This window comes from Ahaetulla prasina, chromosome 12 (genome assembly GCF_028640845.1).
Source record: "Ahaetulla prasina isolate Xishuangbanna chromosome 12, ASM2864084v1, whole genome shotgun sequence".
NCBI lineage: Eukaryota > Metazoa > Chordata > Lepidosauria > Squamata > Colubridae > Ahaetulla > Ahaetulla prasina.
This window is the reverse complement of record NC_080550.1, coordinates 21531779-21556178: the sequence shown is the minus strand read 5'-3', so window position 1 is coordinate 21556178 and position 24400 is coordinate 21531779. Positions and strand designations below refer to the sequence as shown.

Here is a 24400-nt window from a genome sequence, read left to right as displayed (position 1 = left end):
CCTACTTGATTCTGTCTTAACGCAGCTTCTTTGTCCATCCAAGACAAGTGTCCTATCCATTTCTGACCTTCCTCGACTTCCAGCTGTTTGAAGCAGATGTTACCAGCTGATGTGTGAAGATTTATTTATTTATTTTATTTATTTATTAATCGTATTTGTATACCGCCCTATCTCCCGAAGGACTCAGGGCGGTTAACAGGCACATAAAAACACATAAATACAGAGTAAAAACAATTAAAAAACTTATTCTAAAAGCCAATATTTAAAACAATATAAAATAAAACCCATATAAAACCCATAAATTTAAAATCTAATTCAGTCCTGCACAAATAAATAAGTGTGTTTTAAGCTCGCGGCGGAAGGTCCGGAGGTCCGGAAGTTGACGAAGTCCTGGGGGTAGTTCGTTCCAGAGGGTGGGAGCCCCCACAGAGAAGGCCCTTCCCCTGGGCGTCGCCAGACGACATTGCGTCGCTGACGGCACCCTGAGGAGTCCCTCTCTGTGAGAGCGCACGGGTCGGTGAGAGGTATTCGGTCGCAGTAGGCGGTCCCATAAGTAACCCGGCCCTATGCCATGGAGCGCTTTAAAGATGGTTACCAAAACCTTGAAGCGCACCCGGAAGGCCACAGGTAGCCAGTGCAGTCTGCGCAGGATAGGTGTCATGCGGGAGCCATGAAGGGCTCCCTCTATCACCCGCGCAGCCGCATTCTGGACTAACTGCAGCCTCCGGATGCCCTTCAAGGGGAGCCCCATGTAGAGAGCATTGCAGTAATCCAGGATGGTTCCATGCCTAATGAACATCTTTACCCTAGACTGTGACCCACATGTGAACTATCTGGGTCAGGCTGAACCCTCCCTTCTGAAACAAAGATAGTGCCTTCACTGGTTGTGGATGACTTATCTAGGTGACTTGCCCTTCCAACCAGAGATCTGGTCTTGTGGTTAAGCACGTCATCTGGTACATACACAGGACAGGAATGTGCAAGCGTTACAGATGAGTGCCTGCTGGTGCCTGCACACCCATCCGGTGTTTAATCTTCACAAGCAAGCCTGTGAATCATAGTTCTTCATCAGTCACTTCTCAGAGGGGGCTGCAAACCAGGGGTCTCCAACCTTGGCAACTTTTTAAGACTTGTGGACTTCAACTCCAGAGTTGAATTCTGCAGGTTGAAGTCCACAAGTCTTAAAGTTGCCACGGTTGGAGACCTCTGTTGTAAACAGCAACAGTCAAGCCAAGAGTTGCGACTCACCCAACTCTTGACACTCAACAGCTCTACGTGATTAAATAGGGGTTGTTGTTTTTCCCCCCTGCTACATTCACAGACTCTGTGGCCAGGCTTGGGAAGGGAGGGATGGGGGGGCACGGGGGGGGGAGGCAGAGAAATGCTTTTCCAGGATCTCTTGAAGGAAACCAACTTGCTGCTGAATTATTGCTAAAGGTTGGGGCCATAAATAGCTTGTGAATCATAACTCGATTAGCACGTCTTCTGAAGGAGGTCTCCGAGGAGACAATAAAACACAAGAGGTAAAAATCTATCACATTTCAGAGACTTCACAGCAGCGTTTTGGGGATGCTGCGGGGCGCCTCCTTTTAAATGCTGAACGCGAACATATAAATAAATAAATTAGAGATGGAAAAAAAATCAGAACGCTGAACCGCTCTGTGTTCGATGGGCCGTCTGTGAAGTAAAAATTTTTTCGCGTGGTTAGCTTGAAGCGGGGTCCATCCCGTCTTCTGCTCGCTCTTTTTCACTTCCTTTGGTTTGGTTGCCAAATAAATTCAAGGAAGGAGAAGCCACCTGGCGTGACCCTCGTGACCTTCTTCGACCTCCAGCCCTCCAAATGCATGGAGACGCCATATCCCAGCACTCAGGAAGTTGCAGTCCTCAAACATCTGGGGGAGGGAGGTGGGGGGTGGACACGGGTGTTTATAGCTTTCCCTCAAGTCTCACACCTCTGCAAACACCATCATGCTGAGGTCTTAGAAAGAAGTGAATTTACTCAAGGAAAAAAATAGATCTGACCCAAACACAAAAATCAACAAGTTTCAAAGCCACCCGCCAGAGCTGAGAAATTATGAATATTATGAATTATCTGCGCCTTGCGTAGCATCTGCGAAAACTTTTTGTTTAAATGGGGCAGAACATCCTTCCTTCAGTGTCGCTGTGGTGCCTCTTGTCAGACACTGGTTCGCATACAGGTGGTCCTTGACTTACAACAATTCGTTTAGTGACCGTTCAAACTTACAACGCAACTGAAAAAAGTGACTTATGACCCTTTTTCAGACTTATGACCCTTTTTCACACCTATGACCATTGCAGCGTTCCCATGGTCACAGGATCAAAAATTCAGGCATGCGGTTCATATTTATGACGGTCGCAGTGTCCCGGGGTCGCATGATCCCCTTTGGCAATATCCTGAAGAGCAAAGTCAATGCAGAAGCCTGGTCCACTTAACAACTGTGTGAATGACTTTACAGCTGCCATGTTTCACTTAACAACCCTGGCAAGAAAGGTCGTAAAAGGGGGGCAAAATACACTTAACAAATGTCTTGCTTAGCAACTTGGGCTCAATTGTGGTTGTAAGTCAAGGGCTGCCTGTAGTGATTAGCTGCCATTTGAGAGCTTCTACAGGAGAAAAGAGCAGAGCCTCTCAAACTAACAAATAAGGTAAAGGTTCCCCTCGCACATATGTGCTAGTTGTTCCTGACTCTAGGGGGCGGTGCTCATCTCCGTTTCAAAGCCGAAGAGCCAGTGCTGTCTGAAGACGTCTCCGTGGTCATGTGGCCAGCATGACTCAACACCAAAGGAACGCTGTTACCTTCCCACCAAAGGTGGTCCCTATTTTTCTACTTGCATTTTTGATGTGCTTTCGAACTGCTAGGTTGACAGAAGCTGGGACAAGTAACGGGAGCTCATCCCGTTACACGGCACTAGGGATTTGAACCGCTGAGCTTCCGACCTTTCGATCGACAAGCTCAGCGTCCCTAGTTTAATTGGACGAATGGCCTAGAATTGATAGTATTTATTTTTATTTTACTTATCAAATTTATTGGCTGCCCCTCTTGCAACGGGGTAACTCTGGGCACTGCTAGATAGAACTCTTATTCTATTCTTATGAGACAATATATTTTAAAATGTAACCTATAACTTGTAAATAATTTCTTTAAATATTCTTTCTTTATTCTTTTTATTGGCCAAGTGTGATCCGACACAGGAGGAATTTTTCTCCAGTGCAGAAGCTCTCAGTGTACATACAAGCAACAAAATGCTCCTCGTATATCATTTTATTACTGTTGCCCGTGTGCTTTATGGCCTACGCTAAATAAATACTCAAGTCTTGTTAACTAGCCAGCTGGCAGGTTCAACAATTTCAAGAAAGGTCATCCTTTTTAGGCCATCTGAAGGTTCACAAAATAGTTGCAAAGCTTTTTGTAGCCTTCGTTTGACCCAAGAAAGGAACTGCCTCTATGGATGTAGAAGTGGGAAGACGTCCAACTCAGGAAAACCTATGCAGCATTTCCAAGAAGAAATCCTACAGATCCTACGTCCAGTTTTACTTACAGTATATGGTCACGATAGCTCAGATCTATTTCTTTAGAGATGAGCTAAATCCATTTGCAGGAGCAAAAAGATATAATTTTTTCCCCCTGTAGAATGGACCAAAATAAGCAAAGAGATAAAAGGGTTTGAAAAATTTAAACAAATTCCTTAGTGTATATTTAAGTAGGGAACGTACTGTGTCACCTCAATCCTTCAGTTCCTTCAAGGACTGTTTACAGTATCGTGTGAGATTAGTTTCTAGATTTTCCAAAACCTACTTCCTAAAGAAATAGTTGAATGGGTTTGTTCCTTCTTTCAATGTAGGCTTTGTTTTGCATTCCTGTAGTACACACCAGCTTTGGTAACCACACAGAAAACATTTACCCCGTTTTCAGAACAGGGGATACTTGCATCTAAAGCAGAAAAGCAAAAAAAAAACAATCCAGGTTCAGTTGTACAATCCAAACAAAACGAAACAGAAAAAGGGTAGGATTTGAGCCACGCAATTTTACCAAAATGAAAGTTCACTTCCATTTGCTTGCTGGGCAGGCAATCTGAGACACATCAGCCTTCCACACAAAAACATGACTTAGATCAGGGGTCTCCAATCATAGCAACTTTAAGCCTGGAGGACTTCAACTCCCAGAATTCCCCAGCCAGCATTGCTGGCTGGGGGATTCTGGGAGTTGAAGTCCACCAGGCTTAAAGTTGCCAAGGATGGAGACCCCTGACTTAGATCAGTGATGGCTAACCTTTTTGCCAGCCCGTGCCAGGAGGGAGGGGCAGGGGGTGTTGCGCATGCGCATGGCCACACTCATAATTCTATGCACCCCACCCCCACGCATGTGCGTGCAACCCCCTCCCCCCCCACTCCTGGCACTGGAGAGGCTCTGGAGGCTGGGGACAGCAAAAAACATCCTTTCCTGTCCAACCGGAAGTTGGGAAACGGGCCGTTTCTCACCTCCAATGGGATGGAGAAGGCCGTTTTCGCCCTCCCCAGACTCACAGAGAGGCTCTGGAGCCAGGTGTGAGAGAAAAACGGGCCTTTCCCATCACCCCCAGGCCCTCCGGAGGCAGGAAACATCCTGTTTCCCTACTTCTGATGGGCCCAGAAGGCCCCAAAATCAGTTGGCTGGCGTGGGCATGTGCGCCGGAGCTGAGCTCGTGTGCCCACTGATATGGCTACGCGTGCCATCTGTGGCACACTTGGTTCGCCACCATAGGTTCGCCATCACGGATTTAGATGGTTGATTTAAAAAAAAAACAAAATTCTGAATAGCATTAAGTGGCAAGCACCAAATGTGAAGCCTTTCCTGCTGTTGTTCAGCCTTAATCCGAACCACAGGTTAAGACATTGAATAATTGTGCCTATTTTTACTGTTTTACTCTCCAGCCTTGCTCCACAAGTAAAGCCGTATAGAGTTCTGGATGAGATTCCAAAAACAATGCTTCAAAATAATTTGGGGCATAAAGAGAGGCCTAGTCAGTAACTCTTTAAAGCAGCTGTATCTTTATCTGCAACAGCAACAGCATTTAGGCTAATATACCGCCCCATATATCTTTACAGCACAATGTCAGCATATTGCCCACAACAATCTGGGTCCTCATTTTTCCGACCTTGGAAGGATAGAAGGCTGAGTCAATCTTGAGCCCTTGTCAGGATCGAACTCTAGGCTGTGGGCAGAGTTTGTCTGCAATACTTCATTCTAAACACTGCGCCACCAGGGCAATCACAATTCCTTGCCCTTTACACAGCTGTTGCCCTACACAACCCCAGGAAAAGACACAGCTGCTTTAAAGAGTGATGCAATGTTTGGGCTTCAGCAAAGTCCACACCATGATTTTAGAACTCCATCCAAACACACCAGGGTGCAGCTACACAGACTTGGAAAAAAGTGGTTTCCCCTGCTTTCATCAACAGTGTAAATTCATCCCAGGCACGTAACATCTGCTAAAATGCAGTGGGCACCCATGGTTTGTATGATACCTTTCCACGCTGCCACGGGAACTCAAAACGCTGGCACACTGCCTCAAGCCGAGTCTCATTTTCAGGAAACAATTCCTGGCTTGCTGAGACATGCAAAGAGTTTTTTTTTTCTTTCACAGCTGAGTATTTGAGCCAGCTGAAGTGACCGAGTGCCCAGCTGTTCCTGCCTCGCTCTTAAAAGATTCATGAACATGAGCCTGGCACAGAAATCATGAGAAGCGGATTTTAATTCAGTGACGCAGGGAAAATCCTTTGGCTTCCCTCCCCCCCCCTCCCCAGCTCTCTTTCAGCATTTTGTCCAGCTGGAAAGAGAAGTCCAGATAAAGTTTAGCATCAGAACAAAGCCAGAAGCCAGACTTCAGCAGAACATTTGATTTTCGAGTCATTTAAAATCACACCCACTTCAATTCTACCCTCAGAATTCCATGTTTCAATCCATCGCTTAACAAAGTCAATTTAGTTTAGTTTAGTTTACTTTATTCACATTGCACCCCATATGACAAAATTAAATGCCATCTTCAGTGTACGTTATTACTATAAAAATAAAACACACACATCCTTCATATTTTATACAATTGAATGGAAAACCCCTGATATTGCATTAATATTGCACTATACAGTAGAATTCAATATAGTTACTGCTCTGAGATAGAACCTGTTTTTTAGCCTATTTGTCCTTGTTTTTATTATCCTGTACCGTCTACCAGATGGTAATAGTTCAAAAAAAGGGTGCTCAGGATGAGATGGATCTTTAAGAATGTTTAAAGTACAGGTAGTTCTCGATTTGCAACAGTTCATAGTTATAACGGCACTGAAAAAAAAGTGACGTAGGACCGTGGCTGCATTCCCAATGACACGGGATCAAAATTCAGATGCTTGGAAAGTGGGTCATATTTATGACGGTTGTAGAGTCACGTGATCACCTCTGGCGACCTTCCGACAACCAAAGTCAATGGGGAATCCAGATTCACTTAATAACCTGGGTTACTAACTTAACAAATGCAAGGAAACTTAAGGAAATTGCGGCAAGGAAAGTTGTAAAATGGGGCATGATCACTTAACAAGCGTTTCACTTAGCGACATAAATTTTGAGCTCAGTTGTTGGTTGTAACTCGGGAACCACTTGTAAATCTCAAACCATACTGGTAAAGAGCAGGAATGGACAACCAAAATAATCAAGAGGTCTCAAACTCTCCTTCCTTACAAGACAGGGCTATAATATTATTATCCAGTTTAGCTCAAAAATAAAAACAAAGGGAATGAATTTGCACAGCATTGGAAAAACGAGGAAACACCTAGGGAAGAAGACATCATTAAAAAAATATTGGACTGTGCAGAAATGGACAGATTAACACTGAAGATAAAAGAAAAAGAAGACACAGGATATTTTCGAACTTGGGACTTGTTTTTATCAATGGCTGGATAAAAGAGGTAGAAATTAGAAACTTAAAAAGTATTACTATGTAAATGAACTGACCCAGACAGTACACTGTTCATTGCACATGTATGTCAAGAGAAAACAAATAAAAATATACAAACAACAACAAAGGGAAGGGATAATTTTATGGGGGACAATTCTATTAAGGATAATTAGTCCTAAAGACTCAAGGTGACCTCCAGAGTTGGAACAACATGCTTATAGATACCTTTGCTGACGGAAGAAGGATGTGTCACCATCTACTACTGGCGAGCATCCCAGAGGCAACTGGCTGGCCGTTGTGGGAAATACAACGTTGACATGGGCCTAAGCCTGGTCCAACAGGATGTTCTTTACATTGAGAATCATAGACCACAAACAACCACCATGTGATTACATTGGAGCCTGCAGACATTACAAACAGGGGTGTATTTAGGGTGGAGCTCCTCCTGGTTGTAGGCACCAAGGAAGTACATTGTCTGATAATCTGGAGACTGGAAGCAGGATTTTTGGAAGACCGATATGGAGTCGAGGCAGCTGTTTGGCAGGAGCAACAGAAGAGTTGTTGCTGTTAGTTGCGAAGTCGTGTCCGACCCATCGCGACCCCATGGACAACGTTCCTCCAGGCCTTTCTGTCCTCTACCATCCTCTGGAGTCCATTTAATCTCATGCCGACTGCTTCCAGCCACCTCGTTCTCTGCCGTCCTATTCTTTTGTCCACAATCTTCCCTAGCATTATTAGGCTCTTCTCCAGGGAGTCCTTCCCTCTCATTAGGTGGCCAAAGGATTTGAGTTTCCTCTTCAGGATCTGGCCTTCTAAAGAGCAGTCAGGGTTGATCTCCTCTAGGACTGACCGGTTGGATTGCCTTTTAGTCCAAGGGACTCACAGGAGTCTTCTCCAGCACCAGAGTTCAAAGGCCTCCATTCTTTGGCGCTTTCTTATGGTCCAACTTTCACAGCCATAACAAAAGAGTGGAGTATTTAAAAATGACTCCCTTCAGATGTGACATGCGTTAGTTACACCATAGGACCTTTTGTGTATACAGGAAGTCCTCGACTTACAACAGTTCATTTAGTGACCGTTCAAAGTTGCAACAGCGCTGGGGGGAAAAAAGCAACTTTTGACCGTTTTTCACACTTATGACCGTCGCAGCAAGCCCGTGGTCACATGATCAAAATTCAGACACTTGGCAACTGACTCATATTTATGACGGTTGCAGTGTCCTGGAGTCATGTGATCACCTTTTGCGACCTTCTGACAAGCCAGATTCACTTACTAACTTAACAATTGCGGCGAGAAAATGGGGCAGCTTAACAGATTTCTCACTTAGCAACATAAATTTGGGGCTCGACTGAGGTCGTAAGTTGAGAACTGCCTGTATATAGCAGCATTTGCTTGAAACACAGATGTGATTTTCTCCATTGGCTCCAAAATGCTCATTCTTCAGATTAATAGCAATAGGAATTAAGACTTATATACCGCTTCAAAGTCCTTTACAGCCTTCACTAAGAGGTTTACAGAGTCAGCCTATGGCCCCCAACAATCTGGGTCCTCATTTTACCCATCTCGGAAGGATGGAAGGCTGAGTCAACCTTGAGCCGGTCAAGATCGAACTGTTGGCAGTAGGTAGAGTTAGCCTGCAATATTGCATTCCAACCTCTGCGTCACCAAGGGAAGGGAAGGGAGGGAGGAACAAAAGAAGGGCAATAGCAATAGGATTTAGACTTATATACCGCTTCACAGTGCTCTACAGCCCTCTCTAAGCGGTTTGCAGAGTCAGCCTATTGCCCCCAACAATTTTCGATACTCGTTTACCAACCTTGGAAGGATGGAAGACTGAGTCAACCTTCAGAATTGAACTGCTAGCAGTGGGCAGAGTCAGCCTGCAACATTGCCTTCGAACCACTGCGCATCATGGATGGATGGATGGATGGATAGGGAAGGGAAGGGAAGGGAAGGTAGGTAGGTAGGTAGGTAGGAAAGAAGGAAGGAAGGAAGGAAGGAAGGAAGGAAGGAAGGAAGGAAGGAAGGAAGGAAGGAAGCAAGCAAGCAAGCAAGCAAGCAAGCAAGCAAGCAAGCAATAGCACTTAAACTTATATACTGCTTCATAGTACTTTACAGCCTAAGCTGTTTACAGCCTATTGCCCCCAACAATCTGAGTCCTCATTTTACCGACCTCGGAAGGACAGAAGGCTGAATCAACCTGGAGCCTGGTGAGATCGAAGATATTTCACAGGCTGCACCAAAATCCAGATTGGCCATTGATTCCTTTTCCACCCATTGCTTCTTGTGAAGCAAGTGAAAAGCATTAAGATTGGAAGAATCTACTGCTCCGCAAAGCTGCTTTTGGGGCCATCGTTCCATCCTAAATCAACCCATTGATCAGCAAAGACCGAATCATAAGCAGCCCTCAATATCTAAAGCTGCCCTGGGCTTTTGAAGCCTGATCTCGTTCTAACCACCACACATCACATGAGCACCCAGAAAAATCTTATCAACGACACGATCCTTTTTTTTTTTTTTTTTTGGCACCCTTATCGAATCTTTCCTTCCTCTTTTCTAATCAGGAACAAAAAGGAAAAAGAAAGAAAATGTCATGCCAAACTGAGCTGTTTGTTTATAACTTCCCCACCGTTATGTCGCGATTGAGTTGGCGGTCTTGGTAAAAACACTCTACTTGGAACTTGTTTTGTGAAACTTTTTTTTAAAAAACTCCTAAAAATCACAGCAAACTTCAGAAGGGTTACTGTTTTGTTTTGTTTTTGAGATTTCTACCTTTTGTCCCTTACGGTAAACTATAATTAGGCCCCAGGCAAAAGGCTAATGATGAATGTTTAGATTTCCAACCTTAGAACATCTTTAATCAAGGCAAGCCAACTGTAGTTTTGGAAGTCAGTGTTAAGAAAATAAACTATATATTATCTGTTACTCTCCTGCCTTCCAGCAGCTGAAGTCGGTTTATTATGGAGAGCTCTCCTTATTTTGTTTAATCCCTAGACAACAACCCTGTGAGGTAGGTAGGTAGATGGGTGTGGACAACCAAAAACTGGTGTTGCAAACACAAGCAACAATTTGTAGAAAACAAGCTTCATTATTTGTTCTGGTTTCATTATTTTTTGTTTTTTTTCCCAAGGGATTCATTGTAAGCCTTTAGACCAGGGGTCTCCAACCTTGGCAACTTTAAGGCTGGCGGACTTCAACTCCCAGAATTCCCCAGCCAGTTACACTGGCCTGGGGAATTCTGGGAGTTGAAGTCCACCAGCCTGAAAATTGCCAAGGTTGGAGACCCTTCCTTTAGACTGATTGAGAAAAAAAGAAAGAAAGAAAGAAAGAAAGAAAGAAAGAAAGAAAGAAAGAAAGAAAGAAGCCTAAATATACAGAAAATTGGTATTCTTTTAGCTTCTAAGAAAGGTACCCCAGTGGCCTGTTTTTAAACTTTGGAATTATTTTTTATCTTCTCCAGTCGGACAGTAAAGCTACATTTATAGGTGTTTTACCTTGTTTTGTAAAATCATCTTGATCTCAGGGGCACCCCATGTTCCAACAATAAAAGCTGAACTTTAAAAAAAAGAAAAAAACCCACCCAAAACTGAAGACTCCCTTTCGGTTATAATAAAAACCATCTCCCAGCTTCGACTTCTCAGCTGCAAAAGAGAAACTAAGAAATGTTGAAATCGTGTTCCCTTTTAACTTCCTTGGGGGAGGTTAATAGAGAACTTGGGGACTGTACTATTATGTCCTGTCCTGTGTAGTCATTACGCAGGCAGGCTCAACAGGAACTTAGCAAAAGAAAATACGTCCTTCAATCCTCCGTTTTATTCTGCAAACGACAGTATATGTAGAAAATAGAGTTTAGCAGACTTTCCAAATTGGGATCGGTTTTTTTTTTTTTCTTTTCTTCAAGGGAAAGTCACAGCAAGGGGCTGGTCTTGGACTTAAATTTGCAATAACAACAGCACTTATATACCACTTCACAGTGCTTTACAGCCTTCTCTAAGCAGTTTACAGAGTCAGCCTCTTGCCCACAACAATTGAATCCTCATTTGACCCACCTCGGAAGGATGGAAGGCTGAATCAACCTTGAGCCAGTCAGGATTGAACTCCTGGCAGTGGGCAGTTAGCCTGCAATACTGCATTCTAATGACTGCATATCATGGATGAACGGACGGATGGACAGATGGATGATTGATAGAAGGAATGGCAATAGCGATAGCATTTAGACTTATATACCGCTTCACAGTGCCTCACAGCCCTCTCTAAGCAGTTTACAGAGTCAGACTATTGCCCCCAGCAATTTAGATCCTCGTTTTACCAACTTCGGAAAGATGGAAGACTGAGTCAACCTTAAGCCGGCGAGAATCAAACTGCTGGCAGTGGGCAGAATTAGCCTTTTAGTTACCTGGCTAGACACAAGAAGGATGTTAGGCATATAGGGTCTGAAAGATTGAGGAAGTGACTGTGAAATACTTAATGATATATAGCAATAGCACTGAGGCCGGAGGGTCAAACTTGTATCATCACGATGGCGTCACATGATGTATCTCAACTTTTTTCTCCTTCGCTAAACTGGGCGTGGGCAGTGTGTGACACATCTGGCCCGTGGGCTGCGAATTTGACACCCCTGACTTAGACTTATATACCGCTTTGCAGCCCTCTCTGAGTGGTTTACAGAGTCAGCCTATCATCCCCCAACAATCTGGGTCCTCATTTTACCGACCTCAGAAGGATGGAAGGCTGAGTCAACCTTGAGCTGGTGAGAATTAGCCTGCAGTACTGAGTTCTAACCACTGCACCACCACAGTTCTTAATAATTACTTAATAATTACTTGGATGGGGCACCAACGGGAAATCCCAAAGCTCTAGGAAAAAGTCAGAACACATCCAGGGAGACAGCCATTCACACTGCATTCCTCTCCCACCATAACTGAGCTCTTCACCAATGCCAATCACAGTAGGTCTGGTTAAATCTATGAGGTCACCAGGCACTGAGGTCAGCTGAAGCGAATGCTATATTTACTGGGAGGGAAGTCGCACAGAACCTATGCACGTTGCCTTGAGCTGTATCGTGCAAAAGAGGAAACATGGGAAGTTGTTGATTTTATATCAGCCAGTAAGAAGAACTCATTACTTTATGAACAGAAACGAAGGGAGGAAAGGGAGGGGAAAGGAAGGGGAAAAAAATCAGGGCAAAAATCAATACATGAGCTATCATGTGTCATTTCTTATTGCCGTGGTAATCAAGCACATTTAATGAATGTTTTGCACTGTTATAAGCAAATATAAAAACAGGACAACGCCTCCAGAATTCCACCAGTGAAATGTACCCAACAAAACATATGAAGAACGGTTGCAGGAACTGGGTATGTCTAGTTTAATGAAATGAAGGGCTAGGGGAGACATGATAGCAGTCTTCCAATATCTCAGGGGCTGCCACAAAGAAGAGGGAGTCAAGCTATTCTCCAAAGCACCTGAGTGTAGAACAAGAAGCAATGGGTGGAAACTAGCCAAGGAGAGAAGCAACTTAGAACTAAGGAGAAATTTCCTGACAGAACAATCAATAGGTGGAACAACTTGCCTGCAGAAGTTGTGAATGCTCCAACACTGGAAATTTTTAAGAAAATGTTGGATAGCCATTTGTCTGAAATGGTGTAGGGTTTCCTGCCTGGGGAGGGGGTTGGACTAGAAGGCCTCCAAGGTCCCTTCCAACTCTGTTATTATTATAAATGCTGTTATCTGAAATTTCCAAACAGCTTCTTGAAGGATGCAGTGGGAAAACAATATATGGGAACAAGTTTCCATCGAATTACCACATTAACGATAATGTTACTCTTCTCAATTAATGATGGAACAGCTGGCCGTAAAACATGTTATATGTAGCTGTGCTCAAACCTGTACAATGTTTACATCAGTGATTTCATGGGCCGAAGGGGGTGGGGGGAAATGGGGTGTATGAGAAGCAAAACACAAACCCACCCACCCACCCCTGGTTTCATTTTGATTTGAGGAAAAAAAAAAAATCTCACATTTCCTAAGGTCAAAGATCTTGGTTTTGCTTTTCAGTTCACGAATGGATGGTGCAAGAGTGAAGTTTTTGCTGGATCAGAAAAAAACTATCTGGTTTTTTTTCCCCCCCTCCATCAGAGGCAAAGATGCTTACTAATAAAGCAAGAATAATATAAAAAAAAGAAAAATGTGAAGATCAAAATCAAGCAATAAATAGCTGTATGAGTGATGATATTATCGTTACTGTATTACAGGAACTGAAGCAGATTTCTTTTTAAAAAAACAACAACACCTGTCACTCATTTACAGTAATTACTATTCCGTATATTCCTTTCTGATTATATTAGCTCTGTTATATTTTTGGTTGCACTTCATCGTATCTTCTGGTTGTTATAATTCATTGAAATGCCAACAAAACATTGTAACGTGAATTCCTAACCACAAACCACAGCTCCAGATAAATATAGAGCATGAAGAGAGAGAGAGAAAAGAAATATCAGCATATGCATCAAAGGTTTCAGTTAAGGTTTGTCTCATTTCAGTTTTGTATTTTGCATTTATTCATTAGGATGTCAATCTAATGAATGAGCTAGCAAAGGGGGATAGAGTTTCTTTGCAAATTTCTCTACAAACAACAACAAAAAAGTCCTTTGCATCAAAAAGAGGAACTTCAAAAGTCTGACTTTTTATCAAGTTAGAAGCCCAGCGCTTCTAGGTTGGATAGAAGAAATAACCCAACAACATACTGATCTAAAACCGGAGTTGTTTTTACTGGGGATCCTACCAGAGAAAATTAGTAAAGATAATATTTATCTGATTATACATGTAGTTACAATAGTTTTTGTGCAAAATTGGAAAGCACAGAAAACACCCCTGGAAAGAGAAATTATTAGAAAAAATTTAGATTGTGCAGAAATGAATAGATTAACTTTGATGATTGAAGAAAGAGAGGATTCAGAATACTTTTAAGATATGGGATAAATTTTACTATTGGTTAGAAGAAAGGTACAGATAAGCAATGGATAATTATGTAAGAAAACGATAATAATGTATTTGTGGAAGAATGGTAATAATTCAAACTGAAGTGAAGAAAGAAACAGCAAAATAATGGAGCCAGGAAGAAAACACCGAGACATCACACAGAAGGAATTGTTGATGTTTTAAATGTGTGTCTATAAAATAAAAAAACTTTATTAAAAAAAAAAGAGGCCCAGCACAAACTTCTAGGTTCTTTACCTCTACAGTAATGAGAGCTAGAAAATTGTCCCATTTGTTGCTACTTTAAATCAAAGACAGTGTTGTTGTTTTTTTAATATAAAAAGAAAAATAAATGCTACAGAAAAAAAAAATCTTTCTCCAAAGATAAATTATTCACAACTGGTCTTGCAGAAATTCAACCGTTGTGGAGAGATGGAAGAGCAACAAACCTAACAGGATTTCATTTAATACCGGTATAGTTTCATTTTTATGAGACTGATATGTTCAGGTGTTCTTGCACATAAAGTTCAGAAACAAACAAATATTTAGACTCCTTTGACGTTTGTTTTATAAAACTGCCAAGCCCAGGAGGCAAAATAGATTATGTCCCTGAGCAAGCACTTATCCGAAGATGAAAGTTTGTAAATATTAAAATTGTTCTTTGGGGAAATTGAGCGGTAAAACCCATATGCATACAGCCTTGGGGATAAAAATGAGGTTACTCTTTTAAGTATGAAATCCTGCACAATGGAAAACTACATGCATACTGCAAAAATGCATGTGATTTAAAGGACAATGAGGGATGAAAAAAACAGCGCGACAACAGGGCAGATTTGACAAAAATATGTTATGATCATTTATGTGCTAGCTAATAACTGCACACAGTATTGTATCTGTCGGAATCCTCAACCAATCAAAATCTGTAGCAGAACCAGCTTGGATTTTAACCAAAATTAGCTGCATCAAATAAACCAATGCCTATATCTGGTATTTTTCTTTTTCTTTCTTTCTTTCTTTTTTTTTTGCAAAGCTATAATGTGATCTGCTTGGCTTTGGATTAAGGGTGCTGTGGGAATTCAGCCCTTCTGTTCAGTAATCCCTGATTTTCAACTTTGTGCTATGTGTAACTGGTAGCTTATTCATGAATCTTGGTTTAATGTGATGAATGAATCCAGGCACATTTCTCTGAGACCCCTGACAAAATGTCACCTTTCTTTTCCCAAGTTTGTTTTTAATTGGAAATTTTTAAAAAGTGTTGAAAAAGTAAACAGTCTAACAGATAACAGTGAAACAGAGGCTGGGTAGGTAAGGGCGAAAAGTTGATTCTTGGATCTCTCACTGGGACAACTGTTGAAGAATTATCAACTCTCCACCTGGGTCTTAAAAGTGGAAAAGAAAAAATCCCATAACAAAAAACTACCCCTTTCTAAAAGAAGAAAATACAGCTGAAGACTTTTATATGAATACATATAGAACAGAGAACAAAGGCAGTTTGGTCTTTGATATATCAAGCATAAACACAATTGATACACCTAAGGTGATCTTCTTCTACTTTCATTTCTAAAAGATCTCTTCTGGAAAGCAGCAGGAAAAAATCCTACATTTTTGGTCAAGCACAGCCCCAAAGAGACAAGGGGGGGGGGAGGAAGGAGGCTGGCTGGGGAATTCTGGGAATTGACGTCCACAGGTCTTAAAGTTGCCAAGATTGGATACACCAGCTTTAAAGAGAAAAATGAGGGTACATGCTTGCTTTGGGGCTCTTTGGCCTATTTTAAAATCCAAAACAGAAAAAGGTAATCCTGAATATGTGAAAATTTTACTCACAGATGAAAATCCTAAAATCGGGCAACAGCCAGATTTTTTTTAAAAAAATCTATGGCTATAAAATCAAGGATTGTCGTAAACAAAGCAATGATTTAGTACCAAGCAGAAAGAATCAGAACTATGCATTAAGTTCCAGTTCAAATGATTTATTGCTCATGCGTATGCACAAGAATCTAGGCGATTAAATTGGTGCTAGATAAAGGTCAACGGAATTCAAGAGGGGTTGGACTTAAAGACTATTTGTGGGAACGTAAGGACTCTAGGCTTCTTCCTCTCTTGACTCTGCCCTCAGGCTCCACCTGCTCTTCCCCTACAGTTAAGGATTTCAAGTCTATTATTGTGTAATATTTACAGTGTTTCCCCGAAAATAAGACATCCCCCTGATAATAAGCCCAATTGCTAAAATAAGCCCTCCCTGAAAATAAGCCCTCCCTGAAAATTAAACCCTTCCCAAAAATAAGCCCTCCTCCAAAAATAAGCCCTCCCCGAAAATATTTAAATGCATGTGCAGCCGGTCCCTGCCATTTCCTCTGGTTAGGGTTAGGGAGACAGAGCTGGAAATCAGATAAGACAGCAAGAGGAGCCTCGTGTTGCTCCACACATCCCAAAATAATAAGACCTTCCCGAAAATAAGGCCAAGCGCTTATTTCGGGGTTCAAAAAAATATAAGACGGGTCTTACTTTTGGGAAAACACAGTATTAAATATGTTACTAGTTAAACTGTTTTTTTTTCCAATGCCAACATTAGATTATGTTTTTAACTCGTTTTTTGGCTGAAGTTAGACTATCTTTACACCTGGTTGCCCTCTAAACGGGACAGCGCCAATGTAGCTTCTCCAAAATTTTAACAGATCTTTCCCAACAATTGGATCTCATTCCGCAAATCATAAACCTCTGTGGTAGATACCTCTGCAGCATCCGTTGTTCAAAAAATCTGCCTATTGGTTGAAACACAATGTCACTTAATATTTGTTTTCCAGTTAGCTACAATAAGTCTATTTCCCCAACTCCACCGATCTTCTTTAAAAAGTCCAGTTCATCACTCATCCGTTCTGTCAACTCTGAGTCTTTGGGAACTTCGGAACTTCTTGAAAACGCTTCTATCTCCCTTTCTTCTTCTTCTAAGCAATAGCACTTTTATTCATGTTTATATTATTTTATTATCTTGTTATAAACCATCCAGAGTCCCTTAGCAATAGCACTTAGGCTTTTATACCGTTTCACAGTGCTGTCTCTAAGTGGTTTAGAATCAGCCTACTGCCCCAGCAATCTGGGTCATTTTACCGACCTCGGAAGGATGGAATCGAACTGCTGGCAATCGGCAGAGTTAGCCTGCAATAGCAAAGCAACTGAGCAATCAGAAGAGACAGATTCAGGGTTGCTGCATAGATCAAACTCAGGACAAACAGGGGGAGAGAAAGGGTCTTCTACATCAGGGGTCTCCAAGCTGGCTGGGGAATTCTGGGAGTTGAAGTCCACCAGGCTTAAAGTTGCCAAGGTTGGAGATCCCTGTTCCACACCTCTTTTCCCAAGCAAAAGATGGAAATTTTAATTAGTTGAGCCTTGTCAGTGAAACTATTACAGGTAGTCCTCGTTTAGAGATACCAATCAAAGTTACAATGGATGTCCCCAGAGCTATTTACGACTGATTTTCAAAGTTAGGACATCTGTCAAATAATTGCATTTTTGGCAACCAGCTTGAATTTACAGCCATTTGCAACATCCTTACAATCACGTGAGCTGGTTTCCAGTGTTTACTTCCAATTTCCAGCAAAAAAAAAACATCCATTAGAAACAACAGGTTCACTTAACAACTGGCATGTTCGCTTAACGTCCACGCTGTTTGCTTAACGATCACAGCAGAAAGATTACACAAGCCATGGGGTGATCTCCTAATGACTGCCATGACCCATGATTGTAATTCAGAGGCACAATGACGGTCTTAAGTCAAGGACTACACCTTGATTTAAGGCAGTGGTGGTGAACCTTTTACTCACCGAGTGCCCAACAGGAACTCGCTTCGCACGCTTCGTGCGCACGTGCTATCCACGCTAATGGGCGGCTCCTCCCGTGCGCTCTGCACGCAACCACACCATCTGCACATGCGCGCGGCTTTCGTGCGGCTCCGTGTGCACTGCATGAACCATTGTACAATCTGCACATGTGCACAGTTTTCACGCATGCAATGCACGCATGCAAACGTCATCTGTGCATGCACGCGCTGGGTGCAAGTACTCTCACATGCATGAGCTAATGTGCACGAATGTGCAGGAGAGCTCCGAGGACCAGCTGGGTCCCCTGAATTGTGCCATAAGCACCAGAGGCCCGAACACCAGCTGGGGGGGGCGCGTGCATGCGCAGCTGCAGGTCATTTGGGCGACAGCTCAAGTGCCCGGAAAGATGGCTCTGCATGCCACCTTGGGCACGTGTCCCATAGGTTCACCATCACGGACTTAAGAAGAAAGAAGTGGAAAGATCCTGAAGAGACAAGAAGAGATGGAATAATAATGATCCAGGAAATGACCGGTGGATTAATGCTATGCAGGGGAAAAAAAACACTGCGTAACCCTGCTACTCTCCGTCCAATTCCATGAGGAATTTGCCTGGGATCTTCTTTCAAAGAGAAAAAGGATTACAACGAAATTCCCAAGGGTGGAGTGGAGTGATGTTTCATTTTGAGAGGGGTGGGGGGCGAGACCTCAGGTGTCAGTGAAGATCTTGTGTTTTAGCATACCAGTCTCCCCTCGTCAGGATTCTGTCACTTCCATTGAATCTCCAGGGACCTGAAGGGCAGGAGAGAGGGGAGGGCATTTGGAAGATGGGGGGAAGGGAGACTGAAAGGGGCAGAAAGCTCACAAAGAAATATAAAAGACATTTTGACCATTGGAGAGTAGAGTAGAAATACAAAGACTTTTTTTTTTGGCGGGGGGGGGGGGGGCAGGGGTGGGATTCAGCTGGTTCGGACCAATTTGGGCGAACCGGATGCTAATTTTACATCTGGTTCGCCAAACCAGTAGTTGTAAGGACTGGCTGGCCCCGCCTGTCCCCTGAGTTTCCACGTGGCCTGTTTGTATGCCAGGTAAGTGCAGGGCCGGCGCGGAGGCTCTGGGCAGATGAAAAACGGGCCTCCTGGAAGTTCCAGAAGTCTGGAAATGGGCTCATTTCTGGCCTCAGGAGGGCCTCCAGAGTTCAGGGGAGGCCATTTATGCTCTCCTGGAGGCTCTAGGAATGCCTCCAGAACCTGGGGAGAGCGAAAACGCCACCCCCCCCACCGTGGTGCAGGAGGTCGAGTAGGCCATGCCTACCATGGCCACACCCACCCAGCAACCGGGCAGAGAACAGGTTGCTAAAATTTTTGAATCCCAAAATTCAAACTTTTAGCAAGTAAAACATTGGATTAGCTGATGTTCTCATGGCTGGCTTTTCTTTCCTTCCTCTTGGATCAACCGTATTCAATACTCTGTGTCACAGATTGCATTAAGCTATCACATGATTCACCTGGGTTTTTTGCAGGTAAAATGAACCCAACCGAGTAAAACAATCACACCGAGGTTAAAAACAAACCCTGGGACTACAATGCAATCCAAACCCAACCAAAACGATTTGATGGTTCTTTTATTCCACAGGGTTTTAAAAAGAAAACCGTGGCAGAAATAATTGTGCTTTATAACATTATCTCCAATTAAACCATGGCTCTAAAACTTCACCAAGGATTCAACACAGTATTTCAGTTTTGATTCACAATAGATCTATGGCCAAGTTAATACATCATGGTGCCCTGCAACTATTAAATAAGGGCTGTCAAATAAACCTCTGGAATGAAGCTTCCTCTGTGATCTTTGAACTCAGTTTTTTCCTTGCAGACGTTTCATTACCAAACTAGGTAACATTATCAGTGCTTATAGGGAGTTGAATTTGCTCTCAATTTATATTCTAGTGGCTTGCTCTGGGAAAATAGCCCTGGGTTTCCTAACCCTGATTTTAAAAAAATGCAAGGCAAGGTTTATATCGTACACCAGACCAAAGTCAGATGTAAACCTGGTAAATGCACTCTTTTTTTTTTAATTATACTCCTCTGCCAAGAAATATTTTCTGTTGGCTGTTCTGACTACGCTTGATTTGAAAACCCAAAGAATTAGGAAATCGTCTCCCACCTCAATCTTGTGAACAAAATGCAAGCTTGTCACTGAAACCAATCACAGACAAAAGCCACACTCCGTAAACTGAACAGGAAAAGAGAGAACTGAAAAGGGAGATGGAGATAAATAAGAGGGGAAAAAACGAAGGCTGCAATCCATATACCCTTACTTAGCAATAAACTCAGGGATGTCAGTCATGCTTTACTGCTAGGAGAGATCTCCATAAACTTTGATCTCACTCCAGCCACAAAATGAAAAGCCAGAGGCTGAGTGGATAGACCAGGGGTCGGCAACCTTAAATCCTCAAAGAGCCGCAAAGGTTCAATTCTGGAGCCGACCGGAAGTTCGGTTCCCCCACCATAAAGTCTCCTCCTACTGCGGTGTCCTTTTTACTCTACCTGTCCTAACCAAAAGGCCTATCAATTGTGGAGCCAACTGGAAAACCCACCTCTTGCCATAGAGTCTCCTCCTGGCGTGCCGTGCTTTTCCCTTCTCTAAACGGAAGCTCCTCTCAAAATTGTAGTGCCGACCAGCGACAGGGAGCCGCAGCAGAGGGATGAAAGAGCCACATACGGCTCCAGAGCTGTGGGTTCCTGACCCCTGTGATAGACCATAAGAAGTCCTAAAGGCCTCGCTTTGGCTAATCAGCATGTGTGAACTGTCACAGGTTAGGCGGAACGAGCATAGTCCTTGCACTATTTATTATTTGCACCATTTATATGACGCCGGTGAGTCATGCAAGATCTAAAGAACACCACCTTCATCAAAAGGCCCAAAGTCCAGAACAATCATTAATTCTAAAAACAGGTTAATTGCTGCTAACGTCTACCTGGGGTTGGCAACGATCAACTTCAGAGAGCCAACTGGAAAATGCCTGCTTCGGACGACCCAACTGGTGGGTTGTGCAACCACAGCAAAGCTACAAGGAAACTGGGTAATTAACCTTTCTGCTATTAACACTGCAGCCTTATTGTATATTCTCTTGAGCCTGCGGCTTTCTGGCAGCCTACCTTGCAGGGTTATGGTGAACAGTAAGAGATGCTTGGCTCGCCAATGCCTTTGCATTCATTACATGCACGGGAAGAAGTAAACACCCAGGGTTCTTGAGCCGAGATGAAATTTAGTCTCATTAAGAACACTTAAACTATCACGTTATCTGCAATCTAGCCTAAATCCATCAAGATGTGTTATTTAAGATGGGAAAAAGCAAATGCACCTTCCATTTTCTGCAATCTAGAACAGGGAAAGGGATATGGTAGGAGATTTAATACAATCATTTCAAATCCAGCTTCTGCTTTTTAGACTGGGTGGACTACAACTTCCCATAAACTGGGTGGACTACAACCCTCCCCATAATTCTTAGCTTGCTCACTTCAAAAGAGCAAGAGGAACAAAGATCAACGCTGGTCTTGAAGAGACCAAAGTCCGTAAGGGTGTTTCTTTCAGACTCCGACTGAAAACACCAAATGCATATTGTTTCTTGAGCCATCCGACCACTCCATGCGTACAAAGCCTATTTGCCTTCGATTAGATTTGTTCTTCGTTCTTCCTTTAATTATAAGTCAGCATTTTAAAGAGCCAGCCAACCTGATTAAAAAACAAAGAAACCTCAACCTCCAAAGAAGGAAATGATTAAAATCTAAGTAACCCGGGCCTCTGAATGTTGAAGAAAGAGGAAGCGAAATCTTCCATCATGAGGTGTCATGATGAATAATTCAATTACAATAGCCATCTAAATAATGGAAAGACAAGCCCTTCCACAAACAGGATTTTTTTCCTCTTTTATTTATTTATTTATTTTTTTGCTCGTCTCAACCTCAGATATTCCAAAACTGCCGAAGGACAAGAAGATGACAATTGGATTAAGAACAATAAAAATTAATACTTTTGTGTTTTGTTTTTTTTAAAAGCAGCCTAAAGTCGAAAGGTGGCTTCTGTTGGTGGTTTTGTTCAAAAGCACCTATGGTGATCATCGTTCCTGCATGCCAGGTTTTGCAAACATGTTATTTTGGTGGGGGGGGGGAGGTTTCCCAGGGCTCCCCATCCAGGGGTTGGGACTGCTACTCTCCCCTAACTGCCCCCCTCCAAGCACAGAGAAGGGACTGGGTGCAGGGAGCCTATTCAAAACCCAGGGGCCAAAGAGCAAAGAAAGGCAGCGAGAACGGCCCCCTCTCTGCCCAGAACAAGCAAACCAACTCTATGTTGAGCAGGTTGTGGGGACGTGCCCCCCAAAACCCCACAGATTGGCACGAAGGACCGAGCCAAGGTGGGTTTTCAAACCCCACCACGCCAGGTCTTGGGGGGGGGGCAAAACCAGTCCTCTGCCTTGCAGCTTCGCTGCTTTTGCCTGAACCCCTCCCCCACCAAGACCAATGGGAGGGGAGAGGTTTCAAACAGGCCAAGATGCAAACCCAGGTAAAGGTGTGTGGTGGGGGTGGAAGGAAATACACTCCCCCAATATAGCCAAAAAGGGGGAGGGGGTGTGGAGAAGGTCTTCCTGGCTGAAGCCCGTGCGGGAGAGCCACACATTTAATTTCATTTAGAACTGAATAGAATTGAATTTCTTATTGACCAAGCGTGATTGGACACACAAGGAATGTGTCTTTGGTGCAAATGCTCTCAGTGTACATAAAAGAAAAGATACATTCATCAAGAATCATAAGGTACAACACTTAATGATCGTCATAGGGAAATCAGAATATAGAAGAATAGCATAGAATTCTTTTTTGGCCAAGTGTGATTGGACACACAAGGAATTTGTCTTTGGTGCATACGCTCTCAGTGTACATAAAAAGGCAAAATACATTCATCAAGAATCATAAGGTACAACACTTAATGATAGCCATAGGGAAATTAGAATATAGAATAGAATAGAATTCTTTTTTGGCCAAGTGTGATAGGACACGCAAGGAATTTGTCTTTGGTGCATACGCTCTCAGTGTACATAAAAGATACCTTCATCAAGGTACAACACTTACAACACTTAAGGATAGTACAAATTTAACACTTAGCGATCCAACACTTAATTTCATTTTTATTATTTTATTTTATTTTAATGATTTGATTTGATTGATTTGGTTTTCTTTCTCCATTTTCTTTTATTTTACGCTTGGATCGGACTGGATAGGTTTCATTCCTCAAGCCTAACGTTTAAGATGAAAGAGACAAAAAAAAGAGAGGGGAAAAAAAAGGCAAGATATTTCTGAGCGGCACGTACCGTGGCGGAGGCCAGGCTGTGGTCGGCCAGGGCCAGGTGATGAGGCTCCCAGCGGCGCAGGAACTTGGAGGTGAGGATCTTGCTGAGGAAAGTCCGGGGGTGCCGCACGACGCACACCTGAATGTCCCCTTCTTGGAGCAGCTTGTACCTCATGCCGCTGCAGTGGACGCCTCGCCGGCACGGGGCGGCTCCGGGCTTGGTCCCTTCGGGCGCCTCGCCCAGCAACGGCTTGCTCTCTTCCAGCGGCCGGGGGTCGCTGCCGCCCCCGCAGCCGCTCGTGCAATCCATGGCGACCCCTCCCCGGGCGGAGCAAGCGAGAGACGGGAGAGGGAGGAGGAAGAGGAGGAGGAGGGGGTGTCTCTAGCCCCGGCCGCCCCCGGAGCCGCGCGGAGCCCCCATGCAGCCGCCCCGCGGCTCTGCCCAAGCCCAGCCCAGACAAAAGGCGCTCTCGGTGCGGGGCTCGGCTGGGCGGGAGAAGCGGCCGCCGGGTCTCCTCCTCTCGTTGCACGTCTGGATGCGGGCGGGAGGGAGGACGCGTGTCTGGGAGCAGAGGGGCGGCGTCGCTTCGCCAAGCCCGAGGAGCCGGAGCCGCCGCCGCCGCCGAGGAGGAGGAGGAGGAGGAGGAGGAGGGGAGAGGCGAGCGGGGCTGGAAGCGCCTGGCAGGAGCCGCTCCGGAGCGCCTCTGATTGGCTTCCCCGGTCATGTGCGGCCGCTCTGACGTCAATGCCAACCCCTGGCAGCTGCTGCTGCTGCTGCTCCTGCTAGGCTCAAGTCGCCCCGCCGGCCGCCCCGGAGCTCCGGGGACGCGCCGCCGCCTCTACGCCTCGGGAGGGCGCTGGAGCGGCTGGCTGGGGGGAAGAAGGGGGGGGGAGGAGTTGTAGGGGGAGGACTACATGTCCCATGCCCTCCCCCCACATCCTCGCCCTGCCCTGCCAGGCGGTACGGTGGGAATGGCAGCTGGTCCCTTCCGGAGGGCGCCAGGTTGTAGAACAAGGCTCTCTCGCTCTCTCTCCCTCCCTCCCTCCCTCTCTCTCTCTTTCTTTTTCTTCCTTTCTTTTTTTTCATTCCCATCTCCTTCCTTTCTTCCTTCTCATTCCCATTTCCTTCCTTTTTTCCTTCCTTCTCATTCCCATTTTCTTCTTTCTTCCCTTCCTTCTCATTCCCATCTCCTTGTTCCTTCCTTTCTTCTCATTCCCACCTCCTTCCTTCTTTTTCATTCCTATCTCCTTCCTTCCTTCCTCCTCATTCCCATTTCCTTCCTTCTCATTCCCATTCCCATTTCCTTCCTTCCTTC

The 24400-nt window shown here is 44.0% G+C and overlaps 1 protein-coding gene across 1 annotated transcript in view; it reads right to left on the bottom strand.

Moving 5' to 3' along the window:
* Positions 1 to 23815, bottom strand: part of CMIP (c-Maf inducing protein) — a 239009-nt gene extending 215194 nt beyond the window's left edge. Inside the window, exon 1 of the mRNA XM_058155283.1 lies at positions 23107 to 23815. Within this exon, the coding sequence (XP_058011266.1) occupies positions 23107 to 23394 (288 nt within the window). The 5' untranslated portion in view covers positions 23395 to 23815. The remainder of the gene's footprint in view (positions 1 to 23106) is intronic.
* Positions 23816 to 24400: the final 585 nt, after the last annotated feature.